This window comes from Pseudorasbora parva, chromosome 20, assembly GCF_024679245.1.
Source record: "Pseudorasbora parva isolate DD20220531a chromosome 20, ASM2467924v1, whole genome shotgun sequence".
NCBI lineage: Eukaryota > Metazoa > Chordata > Actinopteri > Cypriniformes > Gobionidae > Pseudorasbora > Pseudorasbora parva.
In genome coordinates this window covers 6795187-6811574 of record NC_090191.1, presented here as the reverse complement: position 1 = coordinate 6811574, position 16388 = coordinate 6795187, and the positions used below count along the sequence as shown (strand labels likewise).

The 16388-nt window shown below is 41.3% G+C and overlaps 1 protein-coding gene across 1 annotated transcript; it reads right to left on the bottom strand.

Annotated features, from left to right (window-relative positions):
• Positions 1–477: 477 nt before the first annotated feature.
• Positions 478–15977, bottom strand: LOC137049300 (gastrula zinc finger protein XlCGF57.1-like). Its single transcript, XM_067427807.1, has 3 exons — positions 15928–15977; positions 14400–14615; positions 478–1770 (listed from the first exon to the last, which is right to left on the bottom strand). Exons 2-3 carry the CDS (start codon positions 14554–14556, stop codon positions 740–742), a joined length of 1188 nt encoding a protein of 395 aa, XP_067283908.1. The 5' UTR covers positions 14557–14615; positions 15928–15977; the 3' UTR covers positions 478–739.
• Positions 15978–16388: the final 411 nt, after the last annotated feature.

Sequence of the window (16388 nt, the reverse complement as noted above, 5' to 3'; positions counted from 1 at the left end):
AAAGCTTTTTTCTCTAAATGTTTTATGAACTTTTTAATAGATCTAATGAAATTGAACAATGTTATTTCAATGAGAACCTCATGAAAGATAGATATCAATGTTTCACAAACATGTGATCGTTTACTCACCCTAATGTCATTTCAAATCGGAATTAATTTGTCTCTATGTAACATAAAAGAAAGTCTGTTTTTTTTTGTTTGTTCATACAATATTCAATGGTAGCCTAACCAAAATGGCTTGGTTGCCAACATTCTTCAAAATATCTTGTTTTGTGTTTCATGTGCAACTTTTAAAAAAGATAAAGAAAAAAAAATATGACAAAATAATAAAAGTATACGTTTCTTAAAGTGGAGACTCTATAGCTCCACCCACACGATACACCTCAAGCTGCTCAGTTTTATTCAGAATGACTCAGTATATCGTATCTTTTTAAATAAATATAATAAAACTAAAGACTTTTCAGAGATATGAAGGATGCAATACTACTCTATAGGCACTCAAGATAGACAGAAACTTAATGTGATACCCCCACCTTATAATTAAGGTGATTTAGTACCATAACAATAAATAGCACATTATACAGTCTCTCAAACATGAGGCGTTTCCTGTCTGTGAAATTCACTCCACACTGATGACATAAAAAATAAAAAAAGTTCTCTCATAAATTAATACTCATGTGGTACCCCAGGGCTATTTTATACCTAAAACTTTACCCAGAGTGATCACATGTAAACGGCTCCTATCCAGAATGAACTCTCATGTGTGCGTCAAGTCTTCCTTTTCGGCTGTAACTCTTTCCACACTGTTGGCAGGTGTAAGGCTTCTCTCCAGTGTGAACACTCATGTGGATTTTAAAGTTTCCCATTTGACTGAAACTCTTTCCACACAGAGTACAGGTATAAGGCTTCTCTCCAGTGTGAACTCTCATGTGCTCGTCAAGTTTTCGTTTTTCAGCAAATCTCTTTCCACACTGATGGCATGTGTATGGTTTCTCTCCAGTGTGAACTCTCATGTGCTGATCAAGTCTTCGTTTGTCAGCAAATCTCTTTCCACACTGATGGCATGTGTATGGTTTCTCTCCAGTGTGAACTCTCAAGTGCTTTTCAAGGCTTCCTTTTAGAGTGAAACTCTTTCCACACTGTTGGCAGGTGAACGGCTTCTCTCCAGTGTGAATGCTCATGTGGAATTTAAGGGATTCTTTTCGGGTGAAACTTTTTCCACATTGTTGGCAGGTGAACGGCTTCTCTCCAGTGTGAATTCTCATGTGGAATTTAAGGGATTCTTTTCGGATGAAACTTTTTCCACATTGATGGCAGGTGAAAGGCTTCTCTCCGGTGTGAATTCTCATGTGGACTTTAAGACATTCTTTTCGGATGAAACTTTTTTCACATTGTTGGCAGGTGAAATGCTTCTCTCCGGTGTGAATTCTCATGTGACCTACAAAGTGGTGTTTATGAGTGAAGCTCTTTCCGCACGGTTGGCAGATGAAAGGGTTCTCTCCAGTGTGAATTCTCATGTGATCTACAAAGTGGTGTTTATGAGTGAAGCTCTTTCCACACTGTTGACATGTGTAAGGCTTCTCTCCCGTGTGAATTCTCATGTGTCTGTTAAGGCTGCTTTTTGCAGTGAAATGGTCTCCACACTGTTTGCAGGTGAAAATCTTTTCATCCCTTTTTTGTATCTTTTTTTCTCTTGTTATGAAATCATGATTCTTATGTTGATCTTCCATTTCATTCAAAACTTCATTCTCCTCTTTCAGCACCGTCAGGTCTAAGGCAAAAAGAGACAAATGCACATTAACACCAGTTTAATGGACTTTTTTTTTTTTTTTAAAGCAATAGACAAAACATTTAGACATGTAAGCATAAAGCATCACAACCAACAGAAAAGGGGACAAGAGGTCCCAGAAGTTTATGGGGGGGGACACTGATATGAAGCCAGACTAAACTTTAGTTCAGTTCTCTCGTCACTCATTAAGTGTGTTGAGCACCCATTCTCTCTATGTGATCTCTATCTTTCTCTTCTGGATTGCAAATAGCAAAACTGTAAGACAGACAGTTTAACATTATCTCTTATTACACTCCAATGTGGAATATTTTATTCTGATTGGTCAATGGCACACTCCTACTATTTTAACGTGTCACTCAGCTGTCGTTGACTGTCTAGCGCCATCTTGTGACTGAAAAACACTAAACCACCACGGATTCCTCATTCATGCAATTATCTAATCAACCAATCGTATGGCAGTTGCTTCAATGCATTAAGGGGTGTGGTCCTGGTCAAGACAATCTCCTGAACTCCAAACTGAATGTCAGAATGGGAAAGAAAGGTGATTTAAGCAATTTTGAGTGTGGCATGGTTGTTGGTGCCAGACGGGCCGGTCTGAGTATTTCACAATCTGCTCAGTTACTGGGATTTTCACGCATGATCATTTCTAGGGTTTACAAAGAATGGTGTGAAAAGGGAAAAACATCCAGTGCGGTGAAAATGCCTTGTTGATGCTAGAGGTCAGAAGAGAATAATGTAACCCACCCCCAATTACTACGAAAGGTTAATTCACAGGTTCTCTACTGGACCATGAATTTACTGTGGGCTCAATAACCAAGAAAACACTCAAGTACTCAAGAGAGAAAATATAACAATTTTATTCATGGACAATGGTATTAAAACTCAGGGGGCGCCAGGTTTACATGATAAAGATAGGTACAATTCACTGGAAATTTGTTAATTGATAATACTAATACCCAGCAAGGTTAACTATAAGAAGAATACAACATCAACAAGCAGGAACATATTTAACTCGGGGTCTCAACAGTTATTATAAAAAAACACCCATTCAATTAATTCCTAGGATCACAATACATGCATGATTTCATTACACCGCAAAACCTCACCGTAGCATAAATAATCAATTCATTAAATAACACCAATAAATACACACCAAATATCACTCAGACCATCGATACCACTCGGGCCAAATACATAGCCTTCGTCGAGCTGTATACCCTACAGGAGCGTTAGGAGATAATAACCTGCCCTCAAACCCCCTGCACACACACGCTCACTTTACAGACAAAAAGCGCCGGGGGACCAATATTGGCACACACATGAAATAAGTCTCCCCGGCAATACAACCACCATATATATATATATCTCAATACATTAAAAAAACACATCAAACACTACAGCGGTGAAAATAAAAGTGTACTGCTGGCTTCCTTACCCGCTACCGGACGTGGGATACAGCGTTCGGGGAAATCAACGGCGGCCGCCCAACTTAGTAGGGGAAAACCCCAATACTACAAACTATCCCTCCCAGCTATTCGCACGCAACAGGAACAATCCTCAGCCCACGTCCCGACACGGCAGCCTCGGCAAGGAACTCAGCAGCACTCACAGAAAAAGCCCTCCCAAACAACAAAAGCATCATACCTTTATAGCTTTAATCTCTAATTACTAATTTGACACAGGTGTTTCTCTCTCGCCCGGCACACTCAAGGAAACCCCATGGACGCCACTGACGTCACTGCCCTTATTTGGGATGAGCAGCTTACAACCACCCCCCCTACTCCAAATGTGTCCGCACATTCCCACTCAAGCACCTCACATTCTATACCGTTGAGGTAACAGGCCCTTCGTGGCTCTAGTGGACCGTCTTACACCCTCAACCTGTGATGCATTTGGGGTAGAGGGACCTTCCCCCTGTACGATCGGCAATGTTGTCTCATCAATGTCCATATTATGGGCGATTTTGCCATCCTTCTGTACGGGTGCTGGCAACTCTGAAAAACATCCCCCCACCAAAGGATACACACACCAATTACTGTTCACAGGATTAACAGAATCAGGAGGCAAAACCTCTACTTCTTTCCCCTCTAGGGGCAAGGCAATTTCAAACTTGCATGGGCTTAACATATTACGGTGCAACACCCGCCCGTCATCATCAACCCCTTCCCGCTTAACCACATAAACAGGTATATCAAGATTCGGTTGTGACGTAACTATATATACATTCCGTTCCCATTTATCATCCAATTTACCTTGTCCCCTAGCCCTCTTATTTAACACCATTACTCTCTGGCCCACCAACAAAGGTTCCCCCTTGACTCTACGGTCAAAACCCTTCTTTTGATGAGACTGCGCCTTCTGGACCTGTTTTCTGGCTTGATTATAAGCAATCGCTAATCTTTTATGGTGATGATGCACCCAGCTGCCCCCTGTCCCTGAAAATTCCTCTCCTCGGCCCAGCATCACATCAATGGGCAATTTCGCATGGCGGCCAAACATTAGAAAGTAAGGGGCATATCCTGTAGAGGAATGAGGTGTATTATTATAGGCCTGTACCAACTCTGCCACATACTGGTCCCAGTTCTCTTTTTGATCGTCCCTTAATGTACCCAGCATACTTAGCAATGTCCGATTAAAGCGTTCACACTGTCCGTTTCCTGCAGGGTGATAGGGCGTTGTGTGAGACTTAGTGATGCTGTACAATGAACATAGCTCCTTGATAACCTTTGATTCAAAATTGGGGCCCTGGTCAGAGTGCAACTGATCAAACCCCCCAAAAGGCTGTATAAAATGTTCCCACAACACCTTTGCGGTAGTCACTGCTGTTTGGTCCAAAGTTGGCACTGCCACCGCGTAACGAGTGAAGTGATCCATCATTACTAAAATATTACACATTCCACTGCGTGCAGTCTCCAATGACAAAAAGTCGACAGAGACAATCTGTAGAGGGTATTCTGACCGTATAGATACAAGAGGGGCACTCACTCTGTTGGCTGGAGTCTTATGCAGGTTGCAACGGACACATTGGAGACACCACTTCTCCACTCCTCGTGCCAGCCCTGGCCAGAAAAAACGTTGACGAGCCAAGCTTAGGGTCTTCTCCACTCCCAGGTGTCCTGCGTGGTCATGCACCCATTCCAGGACTTGATTCTGCAGATACTGAGGTACAATTATTTGTTTCCATTTGTCAAATGTCTTTGGATCACATACCTCCCTGCACAGCAGTCCTTGACTCACACAGAGGCGGGCCCACTGTCGCAACAGCACTTGAGTAGACCGATCTTCAGCTGCTCGTTCTTTTGGAACAGGCCCTCTCCCTCTGTCCATATAGACCCACAATCGTGACACCACTGGATCATTCCGCTGTGCTTTTACCCATTCGGCCAGCAGGCTGGGGCCAACTCGGTCTTCTTGATTCATTTGTGCCCCTGCCTCAATCTCCTGGCCCTCCTCCACATCTTTACTTGCTGGAACGAAGGCCTGAACACAGGCACGGACCACTTCCGATGCTACATATCCACCCTCACCACATGGAGCTATCCCATCCTCTGTAGTCTCACAAGATGTCTCATTCACCGGCCACCTGGAGAGGGCATCTGCGTTTCCATTTGTCCGCCCCGGTCTATAACGCACCTCAAACTGAAATCCTGCGAGCTGTGCTGCCCATCGTTGCTCCACTGCACCCAGGTTTGCTGTATTCAAATGAGCCAATGGATTATTATCTGTAAAAACAGTAAAGGGAGATACAGCAAGATATTCCCTAAACTTTTCTACTATGGCCCATTTTAACGCCAACAGTTCTAGTTTGAATGAGCTGTAGTTTTTATCATTTCTCTCTGTTGGGCGAAGACTTCTGCTTGCATAGGAGATCACTCTCTCCCTCCCCTCTTGTACCTGTGCCAGCACTGCTCCCAATCCTGTCTGACTGGCGTCGGTGTACAACAGAAATGGCAACTGAAAATCAGCATAAGCCAATATGGGTGCTTGTAGAAGACTCTCCTTTAATTTCATAAATGCCATGTCCTGTGCCTCTCCCCATGCCCAGCGGTCTTGTTTACCTGTGACCGGTCGGGTACGTCGTTTTGAGGTCCCCCACATCATTGAGTTCAAGGGTGCTGCAATCTGGGCAAAGTTTTTAATAAAACGTCTATAATAGCCTGCTAAGCCCAAGAAAGCCCGCAACTGAGTAATATTCTGAGGGGTGTTCCAGGCCTCCACTGCTTGCAACTTCTCTGGGTCTGGTGACACCCCTCCTTCTGCAATCACATGACCTAAATAATGCACTTCATGCTGGAAGAGAAAGCACTTAGTGGGTTTAACTTTCAAACCGAAGTTCTCCAGGCGGCTGAAGACCAGGTCCAGGTGGGCAATGTGGGCCTCAAAAGAAGGAGAGAAGACAATTATATCATCCAAATAGAGCAATAATGTTTCAAAATTTTGGTCGCCCAGGCAACTTTCAACCAGTCTCTGAAATGTTCCTGGGGCATTGCAAAGCCCCATTGGCATCCGATTAAATTCATACAACCCCATAGGGGTCACAAAGGCAGTCTTTTCCTTGTCAGCTGGGTGCACCCCCACCTGCCAGTACCCATGTGCCAAATCTAATGTTGAAAAAACTCTAGATTTCTTCAATGAAGCCAACGATTCTTCAATTCTGGGGAGGGGATATGAATCTTTATGGGTTACACTATTCAACCGCCTGTAGTCCACGCAGAAACGAAGGGTGCCGTCCTTCTTTCTGACAAGCACTACAGGCGCTGCCCAAGGGCTAAAGCTCTCCCTAATAATACCATTTTCCAGCATGTTACTCAAAAGTCCCCGTACTTCTTGGTACAATTTTGGTGGAATCCTATTATACCGTTCTCTAACTGGGGCTGCATCACCTGTTGGTATCACATGTAAAACCCTATCAGTGCACCCATAATCCTCATCATGTTCTGAGAAAACTTTCTGGTGTTTGAATAATAATTTGGCAATCATATCTTGTTGTTCAGTACTAAATTGCAGTGGATCTAATGGGACAGCTACTGGCCCAAACACCTGCTCCTGTTCTACATTCTGCACTCTATTCTGCCTTACCCCCACCTCCACAGTCTCATCATCCAATGGTCTTAACTCTACATCCCTTTTCCGACTCGGACACAAGTCAACATCAAAAATCTGCCCTATTCGACAACGCTGAAAAAGAGTCACTGGGACTGGGGAAAGATTTAGAATTCTAACCATAACTCTCCCTTTACAAACTGTGCTCAATGATCTGGCTACCAATAACTGGCCCGGCAATGCATCTTGACAAGGTTCTACCAGACCCACATAATCCTTCCCGTCAGGTCGTACACGAGCACGTGCCTCTATCACCATTTCTGACTGTGCTGGTATCATCTTTCGTCGTCCCTGCGGCCAGTAAATTGAACTTATCTGTCCTGTCTCATCAGCAAACTTTAACAAATCGTCACACACCGAAAACATCTGATGCCACACCTTGACCTGCAGTTCACTTTCAGATCCCACCCCGTTATCCCCAGTCTGCGTCATAAGGAAATCTCTGCACTCTCTAATCACATTCATGCCAATCAGTCCTGGATGTGATGATCCATTTGAGTCTTTAACAATCAACACTCCCCTTTTTGGTATAACCTTCCCACATATATTCAAATCCACCTCAATATATCCTATATATGGAATAACTAACCCATTCGCAGCCACCAGATTAAACTTTTGGATGGGTGGGTACATTGTTGGCCCTCTAGTCTCAAAATATTTCTTAAAATAACTTTCAGTCAATGTAGTTACTTGTGACCCCGTATCAATCAAACAAGGCGTTTTAACCCCCTGTATCATCACTTCAACAACTGGACATTGTCCTATTAAATTATCTTTCTTTTCTGATTGGCCACTACCCCCTGTACCCACTGTTTGGGCCTGTACAGTGGGTTTTACAAGTTTAAAGGCCCCTGAGCTCCCTCTACAACCCCACAACGCCTTTCAATATGCCCCACTTGTTTACAACGTCGGCAGATCGGCCTTCCTTGATGGTCAAATTGATCTGAGCTTCTTTGACCCCTCCTAAACTCATACCTTGGTCTTGCATTATCACTATTGGGCCTCAAAGTCTGTACTCCCTCACGCACTTCATTAATCATTCCAGCAACCATATCCTTTATCTCTCCTCTTAACTGCAAAAAAACCTCCTGTTTAATCTCTTCAACTAATTTTGACGTATCTGGGACTGATTTTAACTGTACTGTTGCGGCTACTGCCTGCCTCACCTCCCCAAACTCCTCTGCTCGTAGAATAGCTTCTTGTTTAACTTCTACAAAAGAACTCCCAGGGACTGCTCTAACCATACCCCGAAGTTCCCGACGCAGTCCTGCATCACAGAGCCCTAAAATAAATTGATCACGCAAGACGTCACCCACAATTGTACTATCATTCCTATTCTCCAACCGATTACTTAATTCCTGAAGTGCCAATGCAAACTGTCTAACATTCTCATCTGTCCTTTGTTTCCGAGTAAAAAACTGGGCCCGAAGGGTTGCAAGGGGGACTATGTCTCCATAGCTATTTTTCAAGAATAACAATATCTGTTCAGCTGTTGTACGCTGTGCTACTGACAAAGCTAACACTTCCCTCTTTGCTTCACCATCCAAATTATTTATCAAAGCTGAGACTTTTTGCGCCTCAGAAAAGGGGTACATATTGAACATTGATGTCTGCATATTATACCAATCCTGAAAATTATTCCCCTGCGCTCTTTGATCTCCGTTAAATTTTTGACACCAATGTGCCCCCATCATCAAAGGAAACATAACCATATTTGAATTCGTCACTGGATTCTGACCCCTGTCAGGTGAACCATCTACTCTCTGCTGCTGCTCACTCGATGTAGAAGATAACGGTTCTGATTGTTGTGTAGTTGACATTTTCTTGGATACTGCCCACAGTCCAGACTGCCAAAACTACGCCAAGTTGTAACCCACCCCCAATTACTACGAAAGGTTAATTCACAGGTTCTCTACTGGACCATGAATTTACTGTGGGCTCAATAACCAAGAAAACACTCAAGTACTCAAGAGAGAAAATATAACAATTTTATTCATGGACAATGGTATTAAAACTCAGGGGGCGCCAGGTTTACATGATAAAGATAGGTACAATTCACTGGAAATTTGTTAATTGATAATACTAATACCCAGCAAGGTTAACTATAAGAAGAATACAACATCAACAAGCAGGAACATATTTAACTCGGGGTCTCAACAGTTATTATAAAAAAACACCCATTCAATTAATTCCTAGGATCACAATACATGCATGATTTCATTACACCGCAAAACCTCACCGTAGCATAAATAATCAATTCATTAAATAACACCAATAAATACACACCAAATATCACTCAGACCATCGATACCACTCGGGCCAAATACATAGCCTTCGTCGAGCTGTATACCCTACAGGAGCGTTAGGAGATAATAACCTGCCCTCAAACCCCCTGCACACACACGCTCACTTTACAGACAAAAAGCGCCGGGGGACCAATATTGGCACACACATGAAATAAGTCTCCCCGGCAATACAACCACCATATATATATATATCTCAATACATTAAAAAAACACATCAAACACTACAGCGGTGAAAATAAAAGTGTACTGCTGGCTTCCTTACCCGCTACCGGACGTGGGATACAGCGTTCGGGGAAATCAACGGCGGCCGCCCAACTTAGTAGGGGAAAACCCCAATACTACAAACTATCCCTCCCAGCTATTCGCACGCAACAGGAACAATCCTCAGCCCACGTCCCGACACGGCAGCCTCGGCAAGGAACTCAGCAGCACTCACAGAAAAAGCCCTCCCAAACAACAAAAGCATCATACCTTTATAGCTTTAATCTCTAATTACTAATTTGACACAGGTGTTTCTCTCTCGCCCGGCACACTCAAGGAAACCCCATGGACGCCACTGACGTCACTGCCCTTATTTGGGATGAGCAGCTTACAATAAGCCAACTGATTCAAGCTGTTAGAAGAGCAACTTGAAATAACCACTCGTTACAACAAAGGTGTGCAGCAAAGCATTTGTGAAGCCACAACACACACAACCTTGAGGCGGATGGGCTACAACAGCAGAAGACCCCACCGGGTAACACTCATCTCCACTACAAATAGGAAAAATATTCTACAATTTGCACAAGGTCACCAAAATTGGACAGTTGAAGACTGGAAAAATCAGCCCCTCCAGAATTCCGCGGGCCTTTTTTGTGATTGTTGCAGCCTAAAATGCCTGATGTTACGGTCACTTTTCTTAAAAGTTGCGATGAAAGTTGCAATGTTTTAAAGTGCTCATATTTTGAAGTGCTCATATTATGCTTTTTTTGCTTTTTCCCTGTTCTTTATTGTGTTTTTAATATGTTTTTTTGTTTATTTTATAGGTGAAAAAGCCCAAAGTGAACCCCAAAGGTACTTACCATGTCCCACAGAAAGCAGTCTTTTTAACACACATTATAATGCTTGCCTAGCTGCTAGTATGAAACACCCTCATAATTTATTTGAATCATTAATTACAAATTAAAAAGAATATTGATAAGGAGAACAAAACTAACCTTTAGTAACCTTATAAAAAGGAAAAACAAACGATTTAAAGACACAGCAAAATAGAACAAATTAAGCTTTATTTTTAAACAAGATCTGCACCTGCAAAAATGTAAATGTCCATTATAAACAGAAAAGTTTAATCGAAAACAAATAATGTCTGATTATATAATAATCGAAAGCAGAGATGTATATCTGCAGCCGACACCGAAAACACTTTAGAAAACTTGTTTATTAAGTTTACTATATTTAATTAGTAATTATAGATCTTTACATTAAATTAGTTGAGTTAAAACAAACAATAAAACATGTATTGTTGCAAAAATCTAGTAATTTCTCCACAGATGCATATTACATGTAATCATTTAGCAGACGCTTTTATCCAAAGCGACTTACAAAAAAGGGGAGAGCAATAGAAGCAACGAAACAAACAAGGCCAACAATCTGTAAGAGCTGTAAGAAGTCTCAGTTAATTAGCACAGTACACCGTTTTTTTTGTTTTTTTTGGACAAACAAACAAAAAATGTATGGATAGTTAAGTGCTATTCTTTATTGGTCAGGTGCAATTGGAAGAGATGTGTCTTAAGATGTTTTTTAAAAATGGCTACAGACTCGGCAGCACAAATTGAGATCGGCAGGTCATTCCACCAGGTGGGAACGGTCCAGGAAAATGTCCGTGAGAGCGATTTCATGCCTCTTTGGGATGGAACCACGAGATGTCGCTCGCTCGCAGAACGCAAGCTTCTGGAGGGTGTGTAAGTCTGAACAAGCGAGTTTAGGTATATTGGTGCAGAGCCAGTAGTTGTTTTATAGGCGAGAACTAGTGCCTTGAATTTGATGCGAGCAGCCATTGGCAACCAGTGCAGTCTGATGAAGAGAGGCGTAACATGAGCTCTCTTCGGCTCATTAAAGACCACTCTCGCCGCTGCATTCTGGATCAGCTGCAAGGGTTTGATAGTGCATGCTGGAAGCCCAGCCAGAAGAGCATTACAATAATCCAGTCTGGAGAGAACAAGAACCAGGAGTTGTGCAGCCTGTTCTGATAGGAAGGGTCTGATCTTTCTAATGTTGTATAAAGCAAATCTGCAGGACCGGGCTGTTGCACTAATGTGGTCAGTGAAGTTTAACTGGTCATCAATCACAACTCCAAGGTTCCTGGCTGTCCTGGATGGAGTTATGGTCGATGAACCAGGCTGAATGGAGAAATTTTGATAAAGTGCTGGGTTGGTTGAGAAAACAAGTATTTCTGTCTTTGCAAGATTGAGTTGAAGGTGATGCTCCTTCATCCAGTCAGAAATGTCTGTCAGACAGCCAGCGATACGAACACTGACTGTAGGATCATCTGGTTAAAATGAGAAGTAGAGTTGAATGTCATCAGCATAGCAGTGATAGGAGAAGCCGTGTTTCTGAATGACAGAACCTAATGATGAGCTGTAGATGGAGAAGAGAAGTGGTCCAAGCACTGAGCCCTGGGGAACCACAGCTAGATGATGTGACTTAGACACTTCACCTCTCCATGAGACCCTGTAGGACCTACCAGAGGTAAGACCTGAACCACTGGAGAGCAGTTCCTGAGATCCCCGTCTTCATAAGTGTTGACAGGAGGATCTGGTGGTTAACTGTGTCAAAAGCAGCAGACAGATCCAGCAGAATGAGCACTGAGGATTTAGAAGCTGCTTTTGCCAGTCTCAGTGCCTCAGTTACCGAGAGCAAGGCAGTCTCAGTCGAATGGCCGCTTTTGAAGCCGGATTGGTTGTTGTCAAGGAGGTTGTTCTGTTCAAGAAACATAGAGAGTTGATTGAACACAACTCGCTCAAGTATCTTTGCAATGAAAGGCAGAAGGGATACCGGTCTGTAGTTTTCTAAAAGTGCTGGATTCAGAGAGGGTTTCTTAAGCAGTGGGGTTACCCGAGCCTGCTTATATGCTGTGGGAAAGGTTCCTGTGTGAAGAGAAGTGTTGACAATGTGAGTGAGTACAGGAGTGATTGAAGAAGAAATGGCCTGAAGGAGGTGAGTGGGTATAGGATCAAGTGGACAGGTAGTAGGGTGATTGGAAAGGAAGAGTTTAGAAATATCTGCCTCGGAGAGCGGAGAGAAGGATGGAAGCGTGTTTGTGTTAGTTGCTGAGATGTGTGTGTCAGTTTGTGGTGAGGAGAACAGGTTGCTGATGAGAGATGTTTTGTTTGTGAAAAATGATGCAAAGTCATCAGCTGTAAGAGTTGATGAAGGAGGGGGGGGGGAGGACAAAGGAGAGAGGAGAATGTTTTAAATAGTGTGCCAGAGTCAGAGAGCAATTGTTGATTTTGTTGTGGTAGTATGTTGTTTTAGCAGTGGAGAGATTTGTAGAGAAAGAAGAGAGAAGAGACTGATACAAGGTAAGGTCAGTATAGTTTTTAGATTTCCGCCATTTCCTCTCTGCCGCCCTGAGTCCAGAGCGATTTTCACGGAGAACATCAGACAGCCAGGGGGCAGATGGGGTGGGGCGGGCTGGTCTGGATGAAAGGGGGCAAAAACTGTCTAAGGAGGATGTTAGAGTGGAGCAAAGAGTGTCAGTAGCACTGTTAGCATCCAGTGCTGAGAACTGAGCAGGTGGAGGGAGTGAAGATGAAACCATAGTGGATAGGCGAGAGGGAGAGAGTGAGCGTAGATTACGCCGAAACGTAATCTGTGTAGGAGTGCGTGTTGTATCAGGAGTCAGTATAAGGTTAAGAGTGATGAGAAAGTGGTCTGACGTGTGTAATGGAGTAACTAAAGTGTTGTCCGTGGAGCAGTTGCGTGTGTAGACGAGGTCTAATTGGTTACCTGATCTGTGAGTAGCCGTAGTAGATGCTAACTTAAGGTCAAATGAAGTCAGTAGAGTGCTGAAGTCTGCAGCTAGGTGTTTATCAAGATGGATGTTGAAGTCACCAAGCAGAATCAGAGGAGTGCCATCCTCAGCGAAGCTAGAAAGTAACACATCCAACTCCTCCACAAAGTTACCGAGGTGACCTGGAGGACGATAGACCACTACCACATGGATTTTAACAGGGTGAGTAATAGTGATTGAGTGTGATTCAAATGAACTGGCCGGTAGAGATGGTAAGGGATCAAATTTCCAATCATTTGAGATAAGCAAACCAGTACCCCCACCCCTCCCAATAGGCCGAGGGGTGTGTGAAAAAGTTAAATTGGTTGAGAGTGCTGCAGGAGTGCATATAATGTAAAGTGTACTCTGTTTCAAAGTCAACACATGGCAAACAAGTGAAATAATGAAGCACGCCTTTCTTGGAGGTGGAAAAACAAAGTTCTTTATGACCTGCAGGACTTCTTTTAAAAAGATTTTAAAAAATGAAAGAAAAAAACGAGTTGGCTGTTTTTGTCTAAGTTCTAATTTAAAATGTTTGTTATTTTAACATAGTCTATAGCCGGTTTCTAAAGTACTAGGCTATATAAATATAAAGTAATGAATTTAATAAAACATTGTTTAAATGTTGAGAATTGCAATGATGGCATGTTCAGTACCAACTTTTGAATTTTAAATAAAAATAATGAAAATGTGTTAAACAGGTGTAAAAGGTCTACTCTCTCCCATGAGGTTGTTTTTCACATGTTACACTTTAACAACTGAGTAAAATGTGATTTATTCAGCTGGTTATTTATTTTTTATTTGTTAACACCATAACCATATAGGTTATGCTAACACACACATTTTTCATACAATAAATGGAAAGCAAATAAAAACACTCCTCCCCTTTTTTTATGATCCAAAAAATTGATCTGTGATCTGTGATGCGATCCGAACCGTGAGTATTGTGATCCGTTTCACCACAACTGAACAAACAAGTCAGATCCATGAAGGCCCCACCTTGCAACTTACAGGACTTAAAGTATCTGCTGCTAACATCTTTGTGCCAGATACCACAGCACACCTTCAGGGGTCTAGTGGAGTCCATACCTCAACGGGTCAGGGCTGTTTTGGCAGCAAAAGCAGGACCAACACAATATTAGTCATAATTCAGCTTTGAAAATGAAACCAACCTGTTTGTTCCTCAGTTTCTTCTTCTTTCACTCGGAATGTTTCTTCAATCCTCACGTCTTCACTCTCCTCTTTAATAAACGCCATCTTTATGTCTTCACTCTCCTCTTTAATAAACTCTATCTTTATATTTTCACTCTCCTCTTTAATAAATGCCATCTTTATAATAGTGTCACGTGGATCTCAGTCGCTTCCCCAGGAGTTTTTCTGTGTTTGTCCTGTTTAAGATGAAAATAATTAACAGAAAGAAAAATAAATGCACACTAAATCTCTCCTAGGTCAATAGTTCAAGCGCACTGTCCAGAGAGTGATAGTTTGTTTCATTTTTATTTAGTTTTCTAAATTACACAATTCAACAGTGTGTTCCTTACCACATTTTCACATTTTGTTGTATAAATTGAAACATAACAATTGAAATGAAAAGAAACAAAAAAAAGTTGACCTTAACTTAAATTGAGCTGAATTGTGGTTTGAATTACTCCATTTGGTTGGATGAATATAACATTTTCCTAATGACAAAAAAAAAAAAAAAAAAAAAAATCAATATCTATCTAAGTCATATTCATTTGAATTAAGATTAACTGATTTCAGACGAGGTTTCAGTTCATTTTAACACATCGAGACATCTCATACTAATGTGTTTCTCAGGATATATTCTGAGAACAATAAATGACACTTCTTTGGTTTTATTTGTTGCACAATACACACTAATAAATATCTTCCTCCTCCCAAAAAAAAATCTTACCACTCAAATGAAGGAAACATATTAAACCCAAACTAATTTAGATGGAGGAGAAGAGATTTAAGCATAAAGAGATCTAATTGATTTGATATCTAGGTCTAGGATCTTAAGTCCTTTTGACACCGGTTTTGGTTTTTAAACATAACTCCTCTCCTCACTTTTTTTATTTGAAGTAATAAGTACATCCCACACCAAAACAAAATATTTTTTAAGCAGAATATTGGTTTGAGTATATATAATATATTATTAGTTGGTGGTCTGTTGTTGAATTCTTATGGTCAGCTTTTGAGTATTACTGAACTATGAATTTAAATTGTGTCATATTTCTGTTAAAAAATATTGTTCATGAATTCTATTTCTGCCAAAATATGATAAATATTTATCAGTCAGAGTGATGGGCCTAAATGACCTGATTAGGCAAACACTTAAAACTAACACTACATATTCATATAATAATGCAAATTATACAGAGCCTTAATATACTAGTCCGTTTATTTATTTAATGATTTGTAGAAGTCGAGAACGCAGCGCTTCGAATCACTGAATCATTTGTTGTGAATCAATCGGTTGAATTGTCTCGGAGTCGAAAGCTCCGGTTCTCTCTTCACTCGCAAGAGACTGAATTAAAATTTGAACTGATTCACGATAAAGAGCAAAACATTGTTACTTTACTCACACAACTCTGATAAATGTGAAATAAAGCAATGCAGTGTTATATTCAATCATACATCATTAATTCCGCAAAGCATTGAAGGGTTTATATTGCCTTACACGCTTAAAACACAAACCTTTCTCCAGTTGAATCACAACAGAAGCAGGAGTGCGGCGCGGCCTTATGACGTCATATATCAGAAACAAAATAAAAGTCCCGTTCACACTCTGCTGAGTCTAAAATCACAAAAGTGCATAGAAGTTTACGTAGAAAAAAATGCAACAGGGTCAACATTAAGAGTTGAACGTATTGGTGGAATACATTTACTAACACAATCGTAAGTTAGTAATATAGTTCACATTGCTAGTCAAATAAATAAATACAAATATAAAGTCATTTATTTTCTTTGTTTTTATATGTAATGTTATAATCAATTGATTAGTTATTTAATTTATTTCAAACACCAAACACCAGTCTTTTGAACCTATATATCCCATTGTGAACAGTGAAAGTTGTGATGTCTTTTGATTCTTGAGTCAATTCCAGCTGATGGCACTTCCAGTCTAGTTTGCTGAAAAAAACTGACCCATTCATTCC